Source organism: Sus scrofa, chromosome 7, assembly GCF_000003025.6.
Source record: "Sus scrofa isolate TJ Tabasco breed Duroc chromosome 7, Sscrofa11.1, whole genome shotgun sequence".
In the NCBI taxonomy this organism is placed as follows: Eukaryota; Metazoa; Chordata; class Mammalia; order Artiodactyla; family Suidae; genus Sus; species Sus scrofa.
Genome location: NC_010449.5, coordinates 272923 through 289262, shown reverse-complemented (window position 1 = coordinate 289262; position 16340 = coordinate 272923). Strand labels below are relative to the sequence as shown.

General features: G+C 48.0%; 1 protein-coding gene across 16 annotated transcripts in view; it reads left to right on the top strand.

Annotated features, from left to right (window-relative positions):
* Nucleotides 1-16340, top strand: part of EXOC2 (exocyst complex component 2) — a 146392-nt gene that overhangs the window by 52208 nt on the left and 77844 nt on the right. For all 16 annotated transcript variants that reach the window (XM_003128146.5, XM_021100094.1, XM_021100105.1 and 13 more), the window contains 4 exons: nucleotides 4593-4673; nucleotides 11827-11972; nucleotides 12107-12188; nucleotides 12901-13003. In XM_003128146.5, the coding sequence (XP_003128194.1) occupies nucleotides 4593-4673; nucleotides 11827-11972; nucleotides 12107-12188; nucleotides 12901-13003 (412 nt within the window). The remainder of the gene's footprint in view (nucleotides 1-4592; nucleotides 4674-11826; nucleotides 11973-12106; nucleotides 12189-12900; nucleotides 13004-16340) is intronic.

The following is a 16340-nucleotide window of genomic DNA, read 5'->3' as shown; positions in this document are numbered from 1 at the left end:
ACACAGAGCCACGAAGTTCTTTTTTTTTTTTTTTTTTTTGGTTTTTAGGGCTACACCCCCGGCACATGGAGGTTCCCAGGCTAGGGGTCCAATCTGAGCTACAGCTGCCGGCCTACCCCACAGCCCCAGCAACTCCAGATCCGAGCCGCATCCGTGACCTACACCACAACTCACGGCAAAGCCAGATCCTTAACCCACGGAGCGATGCCAGGGATCGAACCCGCCACCTCAGGGTTCCTAGTCGGTTTCGTTTCCACTGTGCCACAGTGGGAACTCCCATTAAGTTCTTTTTAACCTTGAGAAGTTTTGGTTTTGCTTCTCTCTTGTAAGCAACAGACAGTAAGATTTTTATTTTTTATACCACTCTGAGAGGGGTTTGCCTTTTAATAGAAGGATTTAAGCCATGTACACTTGCCATAACTGAAACTTTTGTCCTTCTGTTCTAGTATTATTTTTTTGTCTTTCATTTTTCCCCTCTGTTCTCTGGGCTGTATTGTTTGCAGCTTTGGGAGGAAAGGCCTTGGATGTGACAGGTTGTCTCTGACTCCTGTTGTGCGTGTCTGCAGCTCGGCACCTCTGCCCCTCCCTCTTCTCTAGGCTAAATTTAATCTGAGGTCTTAGGCCCAGCTTCTGCGTTGACCTTTTCTGTTTTCTTGTTCTCGGGATTTCTAGATTTATTTTTGTCTTTTGCATTTAGTTTTATATTTACCACAGTCACTGAACGCTTGCCATTTATACACAGGAACTCGGTTGGCTCTAATGTGTGCTGCCCGTCGTGTGTGTGTCCGCATCTTCCCTCTCTGGATGTTTTGTTTCGAACTGTGTGTCTGTCTCCTGTGCTCCGTCCGTGGAATGTCTGCATGTCGCGAGATGTCTTTGGCTTTTATTCGTGAACAGCCCCTTGGCCGCAAGAGATTGGTTTGAGGACCTCCATCCAGGGCCGCTCCGCGTCGGGAAGGAACCCTGAGCAGCGCAGTGCCGGTTTCTTGCGGGGACCTGAGCCCTTGTCTCTGCCTGAGTGCTTCAGCGATGTGTTTGCTTAGCCTGGAATTATTAAGAGGAACAGCACCTTTTCAGGATGTGTTGGAATGTTAGTCTTGTTTTTACTCAGTTTTTTTACCCAGCGCTTCATGAGCTTTTAGGATGTGTAGGCTCGCCTCCAACTCTGCAGGTTTTAAAGTTTTCTTTTGCCACAGCTGCTGGCACTGCTGGGTTGTCTGAAGGGCCCCGGCACAGTGCCAGAGGAGGAGGCCTCTGCTCGCTGCCCTTTCTCTCCTGCAAGCTGGGTGCCGGGAAGGGGGTCTCTAATGGTATCCTTGGAAAGGCGTTGGAGGTGAGAAGAGTGGGGGACCAGGGCTGTAGTCGTGAAGAGTTAGGAAGGAGTCTAAAGGCCGTCTGGTCTGGGCCACCGCGCGTGTCCCAGGGTTGGCTGGATACACCCTTCTCTCCTTCTCGTGCCACCGTGTGTTCTCCTGACTCACTGAGCAGACGCTACACCGTCCAAGGACTTATTTCAGGCTGTTCCCATCAAGCATGCGGTTAGCGGCAATCACCTGTGTGTGTGGCTTTTATTTGTTGTTAAGTGTGTGCTCTTTATCCCTGGGTGTACTGCGGGTATTATAATTGGAGCTTGGCAAGAAGTGTGTCTGGCATAACGAACCTGCCAGGGTTGACCTCGGGTGCTTGTCATTACCAGGTCCTGCAGAAGGTCCCAGCCCAGGCCTCACTCCCGCAGGGCTGACACCGCCTTCCTCTGCCAGTCCTCAGGGTTCTCCCAGATCGCAGCAGGGCCCGAGGGCTTCCTCTGTAGAAAAGACACTCTTCCCTCGAGGCCCTGGCCTCGCCTTCCGGTCGCTTGTTCTGGGCGCAGGAACAGCGCCTTTGGCCTCTCCTTCTGAAAACAGCCTCGGGCAGGGCCTGTGCCACCACCCTCCTTAGCGAGGGGCCTGTAGGATGCGACCAGTGCAGAGGCCCAGTGGGACACGGGTGCCACTCCCGAGGTCCCCCCGTGAATGGCTGCTGCTCTAGGCGCACAGTTGGTCCCTTGGCCGTGTCGGTGGAGGGTGAGGCTCCCCCGGACCTGGTGATCTGAGTGGATCCTTTGTCCCTGCTGGTCTCCTAAGGAGTCGTTGCAGTTATTTTATTTTTTCGGTGTAACCGAGGAAGGGAAGGACTCGCGGGTTACCTACCAAATTCACGTGTGGTTTATACGTGATTGAGCTGCCCTGGTTAAAATGTGGTGGAGCACGAAGTGTTAAATGTTTAAACGGCTCTGTATGAAGTCCAGTTCTCAGCACCCCTCACCCTAAGCCTGCCTAAGCATTCGCCCCAGAGGTTGGCACCTGGACCAGACTAGGCCGCACCAGTCTGCACATGTCACAGGCCTGTTTTTCTGGAGTTGTTTAAAAAAGCAAGGGTGACGTGTGGTGGAGGGGTTGGCCAGCAGCAGAGAACACGGGGCGGGTCCCTGCAGGGCACTTGGACCGCGGGGCAGCACCGCGTTTGGGCAGGGCTTCTCTAGGTGAATGTGCCACCGGCCGCGCTCCCTTGCCGCCGGGACTGTCAGCAGCCGCCGGGACCCGGGAGTTGCACGAGCAGAAGTGCTTGTTTGGAACAGTGAAGTCTTTCTAGTTTTGCTTTTTCACATTTGGGCATTTTTACCTCCTTTCCTTGAAGACAGGAAATTTTTTTTCCATTTAACATAACAAGTTCAAGGTACATGGCAATGTTTTATGTCACCACATAATCCAAGCTCGAAACATTAAAGAAATAACTTTCTTTTCATTCCTAAATCCATCAAAACATTAAAGAATACAGTGGAGGGGTTTCTTTTCCCCAAATGTATTTTTTTTTTCTTTCTATGTATTTGTTTTTCCAACAAGGAAGCAGTCTATTTTAGAATTTCAAACAAAATTTACGATTGTTGTACAACAGTTTTTAAAAAGGATGAGATTAGGATTAGAAAGTGATAAAAGAAGCAGAGAAGCAGATGTTACTGTGCACTGAGAATGTGTTCAGAGTGCCTTTGACCCCGAATTGTCATTGGAACACACACCTCTTTTGCTCAGACTTTTTTCCACCATAAACCTGCATTCCAGACTGGCGGGTTGAGGCAGAACCTGTAAGTTCCTTTGCAGGAGAAGTTAGATGCCAGAGAACAGCTGGCACAGAGGCTGTTGACATGGCATCCGCCCCGCGGCCGAGCGCGTGCTGGAGCGCAGTCGCTGCCATCTCAGCAGCTCTTGCTTGGGAGAGAGGTCTCTTCTTTGCAACCGAATCCAGTTCCCCACCGACTAGTAGGAGGGTTCCTGTTTACAGATGTGGAAGCAGAGGCTTAGGGCTTGGGCCCTTTGTTTCTGCGGTGCGGACAGGATGGGGTGAAGCTCTGGTCCTGAGATCACACTGCTTGAGCTCGAGTTTAGGGCTCGGCGTTGTGGCTTGGGCGCCCTTCCTTGATTTCCCGGGGTCACGGTTTCCCCGTCTGTGAAATGGAAATCGCATAGGACTCAGTGGCTTCTCACATGGCTCATGTTAGAAGCTTAGCACGGTACTCCACTCATGGTTGTGTCTCAGCTGCTATTTTTTATTATTTTTACAAAATTTTATGTCACAATTTTGAATTGAAATGGTATTGGGCCATTTGCTTTGAGAATTTTCTTGCTGCTTCACCTGAGCAAGCTGATGTGCTTTGTTTAATATCTCCCTCTCTTTAGTAGGTAAAACATTTTCAAAATATAAATTGAGTGATTTCCTTATGTTCTTTATCAGGACCATTTAGACATGCAGCAGTGATAGCAAAAACTCCAGGGTAATTTGTACGTCCGCAAGCTGATGTATTGGTAGATGTTGCTAGATATTAATTGAGAACCTCCAGAGAATTGAGAATCTCCAGAGTAGAACATGAATAACATGTACTTTGTCATGTTATGTCCCAAGACTGAAGTTAAATATTTTAAGGTTGTTAGACAGGAAATAGTAGTATTTCTTTTTTGCAGATGATGAATCCGAGAAAGACTTTCCTGTTGTCAGATATCAAAGATATTAATTACCTAATAATTAAATGATTATTTACTTAGTTTTTTTTTTTTTTTTTTTAGGGCCACTCTTGTGGTATATGGAGGTTCCCAGGCTGGGGGGCCAATCGGAGCTGTAGCTGCCAGCCTACGCCACAGCCCCAGCAACGCCAGATATGAGCCGCTTCTGCAACTTATACCACAGCTCACGGCAGTGCCGGATCCTTAACCCACTGACCGAAGCCAGGGATCGAACCTGTGTCCTCATGGATCCTAGTTGGGTTCGTTACTGCCGAGCCGTGACAGGAGCTCCTCTTTTTCTTTTTTAATTCAACCATGTTTACCACTTGGTACTGATGATCGGATGACCGAGTATGTGTACTACGCACTGTTTTAATAGATAAAACCACCATGACTTAGACTAGTGTTTGCTGGTTACTTTGCAGAGTTTTGCATGTTTGTGCTTCTTTTCAGCAGTGAAAATATGACCATGTTTAAAGCTATTTAAAGATGTCATTTTGAGGTAATGTTTTCCCATCCTTTAAAATAGCCTACATTTTAACCGGATGTTTTTTCTAGCCATCCATCAAAAACTGGAAGCAGATGGAACGGAAAAAGTAGAAGGATCCATGACGCAGAAGCTGGAGAATGTTCTGAACAGTAAGTTTTACCTACTACCCCAGACCGTTTATGAACTGCTTTATAATAAGCTCTGATACAGTTCTAACAAGGCAGTGAGTTGTAGTTCAGTATTTATTTCTAGGTAGTAATGACTTAGTGAACATAAAGGGGAATAAAAAACATCGAAAATGAGAAATCATCATTTGAAAACAAGCCAGTATACTTCTTAAGAAGCAAAACCACCACCATAAAGGGGGCCAGCGTGTACGTAGCATCATCGAAGACGGAAGCACTCTGAGGCAGGAGCCATGATTGTCACTGACCAAAGCCTAAAACCGTCTTCAAGCATCGGCCGCTGTTAATGCAGACAGCCTCAGCCAGAATGAATGACAGATACTGAGCTGCCATCTGGTTTTTAATGCTTTGCTTTTTTTTGACGCCTTGCCTTTTTCCAAAACAAAGTTAAGGCAGCTGCATACTTGAGTGTTTCTGCTGCCGAGACATTTAATCAGAACTGTAGGCCAGGAGAAGCTGATTCATGCAGTGGGGGTCTGTCCATTTCCCCTTCTTTTTTCTGGATGTTCGAGCTCCTGGCTCCTTCCCTCCTGATTGAGAAGAAACTCATCAGGTAAAGCGGTCCCTCTTGTGGTATTCGTGGCTTAGCAGGAAGTCATTCTCTTCCCCACATGTAGAAAAACTTCTGACAAGGAGCAGTGGCACCCAGGGCAGTCTCCTTGCTTTTAAACATAAGCACATAGAGCACGCGGTTCCCTGGGAAGCAGGGTTAAGAAGAGCTAAGCAATCGTCAGGTCTTTGGTGGTTCTGTGAACTCAGGGTGGGGATGCCAGGTTAGTTCTGTACTTGTAGCTGGATGTAGTTCCATCAGCAGGACTTGCTGAGCTTTTTTGTAGTGTCCGTTCACAGACCCGGAGACCTCTGATAATAAAGTTCTCTAGGGAGACCCTTCCATGTGATACAGGCTGTCCCTGGCAGTAGAATTTGAGCTCTTGGATTTCATCGCCGGATTGATGAGTTCGCCAGCACCTCGCATTTTCCGCTCTGGTTGTCGTTGTTGTTGTTATTATCATTTTGCCTTGAGAATTGACCTTGTTCCTTGTTCTTACCTGAGAAGCAGTCACCAGCTTTGTTCAGGTGGGTGTATTCTGAATCCAGCCCAGATAAGCCCTTACCAGAGGTGGTGTGATCAGTACTTAAAATGGTCTTGGAGGGTGTTTTCTGCTTCAGGATGTTATTTTCCCTGGAGAAACTGCTATCGAATCATGATATCTGTTTTTTTAAAACGACTCTTTTAGTAACTTGTGGTTGAGCGTTATATATATAAGGACCTGACCTCCTTTCTGGGAGGATGTGGGTTTGATTCCTGGCCTTATTCGGTGGGTTAAGGATCTGGTGTTGCTGGGGCTGTAGCTCTGATTCAATCCCTGGCCCAAGAACTTTGATATGCTGCAGGTGTGGCTGTAAAAAGAAAAAGGAGAAGGAAAACAAAACAAAACAAAACAAGGTGGCACATACTGGTATCTCACTGCATCAGTAGAGGAAAATAGGTATTTATTGAGAATTTGAAAAATCATGATCTGTTTCACATGGAAGCCTTGGCATAGGTAGTAACATAATTTTTTTTTCCTTTTCAGTAGTTTATGTAATTCCCCCTTGGGACTTAGGGTATAAAATTGTAAGGAAATTATTCCTTTATAAGCACAAACTTCTTCTAGAAATGTGTCCTTTCAACTTTCTGCTGAAGTTTACTCTTTTGGGGTTAAGTTAGGTTTAATGTGAATGTCACTTCTTTGAGACTCTACTTAAGGACTTTCTGGGGTAAATATTTTATTTAAAGTAGATTCCTTGGAGTTCCTGTCATGGCACAGCGGTTAACGAATCTGAGGAGGAACCATGAGATTGCAGGTTCGATCCCTGGCCTTGCTCAGTGGGTTAAGGATCCAGCGTTGCCGTGAGCTGTGGTGTAGGTCGCAGATGTGGCTCGGATCCCACGTTGCTGTGGCTCTGGCGTAGGCCTGTGGCTACAGCTTGGATTTGACCCCTGGCCTGGGAATGTCCATATGCCACAAAAACCAAAAAAAATTATAAAATTTACCTGTTTTTTTCATTTTCTTATTTATAACCAACAGTAAGCAAGTTTTTAATGTTTTAACAAAAATGTTGTAGGTCACAGAATATGGCTCATCTTCCCGTTGATGTGTTGCTAGGGTTGTTCGCTTGGTTCAGCTGCCTGGTCACGGCCCCGCAGGTGGGCCCGGCGCTGTCCCACCTCCCTCAGGGGACAGGGTCCTGGGGGCTGCTTCTCAGGGCTGGCGTCTGGTCCTTGCTCTGTCGGTGCTGATGGAGCACCTGCTGCTTCTGTCGCGGGGGAGGAGGATGGCACTTGCACTTTATGTCTGCGAGCTGACGATCCGGAGGCAGGGAGGGACAGGGCGGCAGCTGATTCAGTTGTGGTGTGAGGGTACCTGGCTGGTGGGAGTCCTGGGGCTGGCATAGGGCACCCCGTCCAAAAGTGGGGTGGCGAGGGTGGCAGGGAGGGCTTTGAGCCTTCAAAGAGGCAGAGCACACAGACAGGCAAAGGGACACTGGCTGGTGGGCACCAGTGGACCCGGAGGTGTCCCCGCCGGGCATGCAGTGGGGGGAGGAAGGCGCTGACCTCGGGGTGGAGGCGCTGTGGTCCAGGATGGGGGCTGAGTGCAGCCGGCGTGCGCAAGTGGGGGCGAGGCTGCCAGGTCCCCGTCACGAGCTTTCCGTGCCGTGCTGTGGAAGTTGTCCTTGTCCTAGGGCTAAGGTGAGCCAAGGGAGGGTCTGAAGTAAGGAAGTCACACTGTGAACTTTTAAAAATCATTCTGCTGTCCGTCCAGAGAGTGGATTGGCAGAGTACTGGTCAGAGACCGGGGGAGGCTCGGCAGAGGTGCGCAGTGCAGATGGAAGGGTCGGGGCTGGGGCCTTCTGCCAGAGAGGTCATGAGGTCAGAGTGAGCCTTTGGTCACCAGGTGGAGTGGGAGTAAGAAAAAGAGCGAAGTCCTGGTGACCTCCGGGCTTCCGGCTGCTTCTGCGGAGGGAGGAGCAGCTTTGGGGCACGAGGAGGGGGTAGAGGGGAAAAGCTGGTTTGATTTGTCACTTTCTGAGTGTGTGATTCCCCAGCGTCAGACTGCCACTGTCCTCCTTGCTCCCACAGCTTTCCAGCTGTGCCCCAGTGAGCAAGTTGAATAACCTCGCTGTATCTCAGTGCCTGCATTGTAAAATGCAGATAACAGCAAGTGCCTGTTCATGTGGGTGTACGTGAGCAGGTTTCAATGATTTAAGAATTAACACATGCTCTTAGCACCATCAGGATTTTAGAAGAACTAATAGCAAGTTTTGCAGAGCAGCATCCACACGGAGCAGGTGCTGGATATTGGCTGTGTAAGCCCCTTAGCCCTGCTTCCTCCTGGGCAGGAGGGGCCCTTGCATGCTCAGACTTTCTGGCTCCTCCTGTGGCGTCTTCGTTCTTGTCATCCTTTTTCACAGCTCTTCCCAAAGGCAGGTAACCCCAGGGCCTGCGAGTTGATTGTCCACCTGGCATCTTTCCTCCGCCATCCTCCGTGCTGAAGTCTGACCCCCGGCCTCGGGTTCTCTTCCTGCACCCCAAGTCCTGATGGCCACCCCTAGCTCTGCTGGCAGGGTTCATTGAAGGACTAAGACGGTCCCTTAGGATGATGCTGGGATGTCTCACCTGCTCTCCTGGGGTCTCCTATAAACAGCAAGGGGCTGAGTGAATCACCTCCCTGGGAAAACAGGAGTTCATCTGTGGTTGGCTAAGAAGAAAGGCTTTCTTTGTGATAAGTGAATTCGAAAAAAAATTGTTTGTCTAGTGAAGATGGTTCTTAAGCTAGAGGACACATCTTGAGCTGTAGACGTGAGAGTCGCCAGGATTGAACGATTTCCCCAAGTGCTACGTGTGAAACGAAAAGAGAGACCGAGGGCTGAACACACTAAGGATTGCCCGTGAAGGTCCCGTTTTCGAAGGAGCTGACTCTTGCGCAGGAGTAAATGTTTAAACAACCGGTACTCCAAAAAAAGGAAAGAAAAACGAACCCAGTATTGGCCTTGGCATAAATTTTCCCGTTGCCATTGATTTCCAGCCACCCCGGTGCACTTCCCAGACCCAGGCGGGAGGAGGTGGGAATGACAGCTCTGAAAGCAGTGCTGGTGCCTTGTCCCCGTCTCTCCTGCAAAGTGCTGGCTGTGGGCTCACTCTTTGGTGCCGGGAACCCCAGGCCTGGCTCTGTGAACAAGCAGGGGTGACTCTGGTGATACGTGGTTCATGTAATGTCACCCCATTCCAGGTGGCTTCCTGTGGCTCTTTTCTGGAGCCTATTAAGAGGAGTGAGACACACAGCATTGGGTTGTTGGGTCTCTGTGTCCTGGTTTTGCTGTGAATTTAAGTGTCCGTTTTCAGTGTATACCTCAGAGTTCATCCACCCTGGGATCCTGTCCCCCGCCCCCGCTCACACCAAGCAGACGCACAGGTAACACATCGCGTCTGTGGCCCCGGTGTCAGGGGCCAGTGCCATCAAAAGGGACAAGAGAGGGCTTCGTATCTACTTGAGTAAACATGCTTGCCGTTAGCAGGCACCAGCAGTACATGACTGGCTTTTCTAGATGACGGGTTCCTGGCCATTTTTTTCGTTGTTGAGACGTAAGGTCAATCGGCAGGTGTGAGTTTGACTGGTGCAGAGACCTGTCTGCCCGGCTTCTTCCGGCTCTGGGGAGACGCAAGTGACAAGCGCCATCGCGGGTGTAAGGTGCACAGAGTGCCGGGGGGATTCACGCATGTGATGCCACGTGACCACCCCCACCACCACCCCCCGCCGCCCAGTGCCATCTCTTTGGGGCGAGAGCATCAAAGAGCCTTTGAAGCTGCAGTAGAGTGTTGTGACTGTGCTCCCGGTGCCCTGCGTCCATCCCAGACCCAGTCCTCCTGGTGCCGGGGGTCGGGACCCTTTGACCCGCCTCCCCTGTGTCCAAGGGCTCAGTTTTGCAGGCGCCACGGCTCGTGATGCCGGCGGCGTCTGTCTTCCTCTGACTGACCGCACCTGCCCCGGGGCCCAGGTCCATCCTTGCGCCTCCTCACGCTGAGGAAGACCTCGCTGGCTGCCGGCCCAGCTGAGGCCAGTGTCGCTGCTGTCAGGCCCGGTGTGTGTCTGCCATCAAGACCAGGACGGCACTGTCCCCACGAGGGGAAGCAACCGCCTGCAGGCCCGGACGAGCCCAGGGCTGCCTGACCGCGCCTCTCGGTGGCAGCATGTGGCCGCCCACCCCCCTGGGCGCTGCGTGCGGGGCCGCCTGCGGCTCCGATCCTGGAGGCAGCAGCTGCCCCCCTTCCTGGTCGCCTCAGAGTCCACGCGGCGAGCGTGGCTGGCAGAGCTGCAGGTGACGTCTCTCCGTCTTCACTCTTTTATTTTGTCATTGGATCGAATCACCCAGTTACACTCAGAGCTTACGAACTCCCCGCATTTAATTGAGGCCGTAACGTCCACGACAGGAGAGTGATTGAGGGACAGACATTATCTATGAATTAAGTTTGTATGTTCATAACATAATTTCTCTGTGCATAAATTAAAATTGTATGTATACATTTCTGTACAAAGGTATATTTTATGTTGTAATTTCTGCCTATAAGTTTTTCTGTATAAAATGCTTACATTTTATTTAATTTTAAGTGGATTTTCTACCTGTGCGTGTTTTCATACTTTTTAGGGGAGTTTAAAATCGTTAGTTGGTATTTTTTTTTAATTGTCTTTAACATAAGATGAGAAAATTCTAATTTTGAAATCTTACAATTTTTGCACCAAATTCCCTTATTGTACAAAAAAAGTGCTTGAGGGTTTAGTATCCACAGCTCAAACATGAGTAATCAAGCTTTTCAAAATACTCAGTCCCCCACTCATGGATCTATTCATTTATGATGCCTCAGAAGTTTATATTTGTAAATAATAAATGCTTAATAATAGTTTTCTTCCAAGAAAAATGCTTTTAATCTTAGTCAGATTTCCAGTATTCATTTAGTCACCACTATGTGATTTGGTAGCAAGAGGGGACTGTGCATTTTTTTCTCGTCTTAGCGTAGAACTTCAGTGGTGAACAGCATGTGGTAAAAACAGCTATCTTGACAAAACGGAGTTATTATATCAGACCTATAAATTTCAACAGAATTTAAACTCTATTTAGATAAAACAGTTATGTTACAAAGATGACTTTTAACACTCAGGCCCCCCACAGTGTGGGCCAGAGAATGTGGCAGGCCAGCCCCCCAGTGAGACTGAGGTCATTTTTTTCCATCTTTGCTTGTAGTCATTGGACCAGATAATACAGAAGCTTTTTATGAGTAGTGATCAAACAGCCAGAAAAAAGTTTATCTTTTTTTCCCTCTTTTCCTTGTGGCTAATTAAAAATAACTCACAAGTTGAAAAAGCTATTTTTGTGCAGGGTAGACTTTGCTTTAGATAAACCCTTTCATTACAGTGATTCATACAGTTTGAGATCTTGAAGGTAAAAAAAGTATATATAAAATGTTCAGTTTGTGCATCATTTTGTAAGAATTATCTGATTAAGGGAAATATTAATGGTGTGTTAAAAGCTTGACCTTTTAAATTGCTTATGTAATGTTTCGTGCCTGCTATGCGTAGGTAGATGATTTTATGTAGAAGTAAGATTAAGCCTAAAATGTTTCTTTCAACAAGTTTTCTGAAAAATTTCTTTCTTTGTAAAACTATCACAGATATGCAGATAGTGAATCCGGAGAATTTAACTAGTGTCCTTGTGTGCGCACTTGTGTGTATGTGTGTATTTTAACCTCTTGTCTGAATTAATGAAGTAACCTAAGGGCCCGTAATACTGTAAAGTTGGAAAGAGTAGCTGAGTAAATGTAGATTCACATTAGAGAATTTATTTCAGCCTGTTTGGTATGGTTTTTCTTAATCAGATGCCATTAACTGGTACACACGTGTGAGAAGACCTAGCAGGCAAATTTTAAGAGATCTCCAGTATAGCTGACTTTTAGAGAAGTCATTGAGTTTTAATATCAAGTATAATGAATAGCAGCCTGATGTTTTGTTTCTTTTGCCTGGTTACACATTTTCTGATTTTAAGTAGTTCTTATCTAAGTTTCTCTGTCCTTTTAAAATAGGAGCAAGCAATACTGCGGACACATTATTTCAAGAAGTCTTAGGTCGAAAGGACAAGGCAGACTCCACAAGAAATGCACTCACTGTGCTCCAGCGATTTAAGTTTCTTTTCAACCTTCCTCTGAATATTGAAAGGAATATTCAAAAGGTAGAGTGCATATTTATGTGCATATGGTCTTGGATGTCATAAATTTTAAAGAGTTGTTAAGATGTTTTTTATCTTAACCAAATGTCTTCATTAAACTTTACTGACCGTTTCCAAAATGTTTCTTTATTTTAAAGGGTGATTATGATGTGGTTATTAACGATTATGAAAAGGCCAAGTCCCTTTTTGGAAAAACAGAGGTGCAAGTTTTCAAGAAATGTAAGATTTGTTTATTACTTCTAGATTTTCTACTTTGCTTTTACAGGAAAATGTGGAATGTATCCTGCAAAGAATGTTAGGTGTGTTTTAGCTTTTGTTTATGCCGTGCTCTTTTTAAAGAGACAGTTACTTCTGTCTGAAGACAGTTACTTCAGAAATAACCGTGGCTTTTCTTACTGAGATGGAGTGAAAACTGTGGGATTGCTTAGTCTCGGACTTTCTGTGCTGCTTGTTAATCATGGTGCTATATTCAAAGGTCTTTTTTACTGGAGAGACTCCATTGCAGATATTTGTATAGATACTGTATCTAAAATAAGCTAAACAACTTGTGAAATTATCTCTAAGGTTAGAGTTATGGAAAATAAGAAAAGCCTAAAATACCCCGTGGTAATGCCTTAGTAACGGGGAGAAATATCACACACAGGGCTTGATTAAATTTGTGAATGCAATCCATAAGGACCCAGAAAACCTAATTTCATTTTTATTGTGGTAAAGATATGCAGTGAAAGGCAGGGCTGACGTATCGCAGGCCAGCGAGTCTGACAGGCCCCACCGGTAACCCGCACCCTGGAGAGTGTGTTCCTCACCCAGAAGGTTCCTCGTGCCTCTCCTCTACTCGGCCTCTCTCCCCCAAGGCAGCCATACTCTGCTTTCCATAGCTTGAGTTAAAATTTTCATCCTGTAAGTCGTGTCATTCTTTCCTTTTAAATAGATTATGCTGAAGTCGAAACACGGATTGAAGCTTTAAGAGAATTACTTCTGGATAAGTTGCTTGAGACACCATCAACCTTACATGACCAAAAACGTTACATAAGGTAAACCTTTTGCAAGAATCTTGACAGATCGCGCATGTCTGGATAGTCCTGCGTGCATCATGTAACGCTTTTTTTTAACAATGATTTTTTAATTTTTAAGTCATGTAACTCTTAAAGTTCATTTGGGGGAAACTGGGAGACTGGTGAAAGGGTGAAAGCGAAGACAGGTAGCAGACGTTTAGGGCGCCAAGTGCGGGCAGCCAGATTCTCTGTGTGCTACCGAGTGTGGGCGTCTTCATTCCTGCCAGTATGCAGCAAGGAGAAGCAGTGCCCACACCTCCCCTCCTGTCCACGCCCTGACCCGCCCCGGTGGGCTGGGGGCTCCCTGACTGGTGTCGAGGCCACCGCACTGTCACACCGTGGGGGGTGGGGGTGGGGGGGCAGGCAGGGCGCGTGGCTCAAAGCCTTTCTCCTTGAAAAGGAAGTGGGATACTTGCTTGCAAAACATCGCGGTGACAGTAAAAGCGGTGGACATCCCGGCGTATCGGGGACCGCGTTGCCTGAGAGCCAAGGGCCTGGGGCCCTGGAACCGGTCGCTGGCCATTGCAGGCGAGAGGCGTCCTGCCTGAGCCACAGCCGCCCCGGGGGTCTGGGCCCTGCTGTTCTCTGCCGGCTGCCCGGGCGGGGCTCCGTCTGTCTGGCTTCGGAGCCAGCCTTTGCTTTGCTCTAAGCGCCTCCAGAGGAAAGAATGCATCCGGGGGGTTTTTCCGGCCTGTATAGTTGTAGAAATTTAATACTGCAAGTCAACTGCATGTTAGTTATCCAACTGCATTTTTAAAAAATGTAAAGAGCTGGAGTTCCGGGAAGGAACTCCGGTCTGGCCACACAGCTGGTTGGCATCTGATCTGTGTCCCACGTGCTGCTTCACTGATTGTGTTTTGTGTCTGTGAATGTTTATTCCATTAAATTTGTGAAACCTTATTGAGGGCGGGATTTCTTCACGCGGAGGATCCCCTGATGTGGCTACAGCGCACGTGCAGCTCCTGTGGCTGGCTAACTTGCTGGATGCCACTATCCACAGCATGACGGGCGTTAACAAAAATTCCTTTAAATCGTCTGTTTAAATGCTTTCCCCCTGTCATCTTAAGGGGAAAAGCACGAGAATGTGATACAAATGTCAAGTAGTTTACTTATTTTTTAAAACGTTGTTTTACTTTTGAAGCTTTGAGAAGACACAGAGCAGTTCTGTTATCTTTTTAAAGTAAGGTTTCATTACTAATAAATAGGAAGACCACAGCCAGGGCACTTCTCTGTTAGCTTTGGACTCCGAGGGGTCCTGCGGCCCCAGGGTGGGGTGGCGCCCTCAGCGGCATCATCCGCGAGCCTGCGGCTCGGCTCTCACTGCCGCTGTGCAGGGAGGGGCTCAAGGCAGGTGACCTCTGCCTGGCCCCCTCTGCCCTGTTCCACCCGCTCAGGGTGACGGCTTCCTGGTGGTTCCTGCTCGTCTCACCTAGTCCTGAGGCCAGAGCTCCAGCCAGACCCAGAGTTCCAGGTCTTCCTCCTGTGTCGCCGGTTCTGTCCGAGTCTGGCTAAAAACTTCAGATTTTAAAATCCCGGGCCTCTGCTCATCAATATTAACATCCTTTCCCTTTTTCCCTCTAAAAAAAGCCTTTCTAAAAGTGTTCTTTGATACGCGACTTTAAAGCAAACAGCAGTAACTCCTGTCATAGTCTAAGCTAGGATGTTTGGAGAGAGGACTGACTTTCAAGCCACGTGCTAAAAAGAGGGCACTTCCTGGATTGAGTCCTTTAACCCAGGAAAAGCCTAGCGCAAGCTGCACTTTTGAACTGAGATACTGTAGAGTTTCTGAGATAATACAATTATCTCTCTTTATGGAACTCTTACGTAATACCCATTAATAAGATAGTAGCAAGAGGATGATTCTTAAATTTTGGAAGGACCTGGTCAGTGTATTGAAGGAAGGTATGTCGAGGTCCCTTGCTGTGCTTTTAAGAACGAGCGCTTGTGATGGGCCCCCGTGTTCTGTTCAGTGGTTGAGAAAGGGAGGGAAGCAGTTCTCCGAAAGGGGTGTCCCACGTTTCATGCTGGTGCAGACCCGAGGGTGCTGTGTGAGCGAAGCCCCAGGAGGAGGCGCTGCAGGAGCCTTAGGGGCAGCTCGTTTGCTTGTTACCCGCTGAGGAGAACGCTCACACGGTCCCCAGCGGGACGGGGAAGATCTCCCGTGTGCTCCTTGTCGTACTCATCTTCCAGAGCATCGAAGAGGAAGGCCGGAGTGAGGGCAAGCGTCAGATGGGGTTTTGAAAGCCTTGAAGTGAACTGTGTATGCCAAGCTGAACCTGCTGGGTTGTAGCTTCTTCCTGGGGAGGCTGTGAGTCGATTTCAGTGCAGACACAGCCTCCCGGCCCCTGTAAATGCGGGGTCACAGTGCAGGCAGGAGGAGGGCCCTCCCGGGCCGCCCAGCGCTCCTGGAGACCAGCTGTCTCTGTTGACCTGCGCAGCCCGCGGTGGTGGTGGCAGCTCTTCCCTGGAGCCGTGGCAAATTTCTGTTCACTGACTGATGTCTTATGAGCTGCTAACTGGGGAGACTGAGCCAGGAAATAGCCTGCAGTGGGGAGACAGGGAGAGCCGCCCAGAGGCGTCCCTGTGCGCTTAGGGGTCACAGCTTTGTTTTTGTTTTTTGTCTTTTTCTAGGGCTGCACCCGAGGCATATGGAGGCTCGAAGACTAGGGGTCTAATTGGAGCTGTAGCCGGCAGCCTGCATCACAGCCACGGCCACAGCCACGTGGGAGCCGAGCTGCATCTGTAACCTACACCACAGCTCACGGCAGGCCGGATCCTTAATCCACTGAGCGAGGCCAGGGATCGAACCTACAACCTCATGGTTCCTAGTTGGATTTGTTAACCGCCGAGCCACAATGGGAACTCCTTGTCGCTGTTAATTAAAGTTTATTCTCGAACAAAACTTTAACTCCAAGACAGCAGACAGCTTGTGGTTTAAGAGTAATTTTAAGACAGTAAGTCCAGTTTTTGAAGTTGATTTAATTGGATTGAACTTGCTGTATTTATGTATTTCATGAAGGGCTGAAGTTTGAATACTGTTGGGCAGAAATTTTTCGACTGAAATCTTTTTCAGTTGTCTCTCCGGGTTTGGGTTTTTTACAAACAAGGAAGACTTGAAATGTTTTAAGAACTGTTTTAACACCAAGGAAAATACTCTTCTACACCATATTTTCTAAAGAAATACTTCCTCATGAATTAGAGTTTAGACTTTGGAGGTCAATGCCTCTATTCGGTGAGTTCCAGATGCCCTGTTTGGATTGTATAGAAAGCAGAGCCACACTGCCACCTCGTGGCCATGTTGCAGCCCAGAGGACTG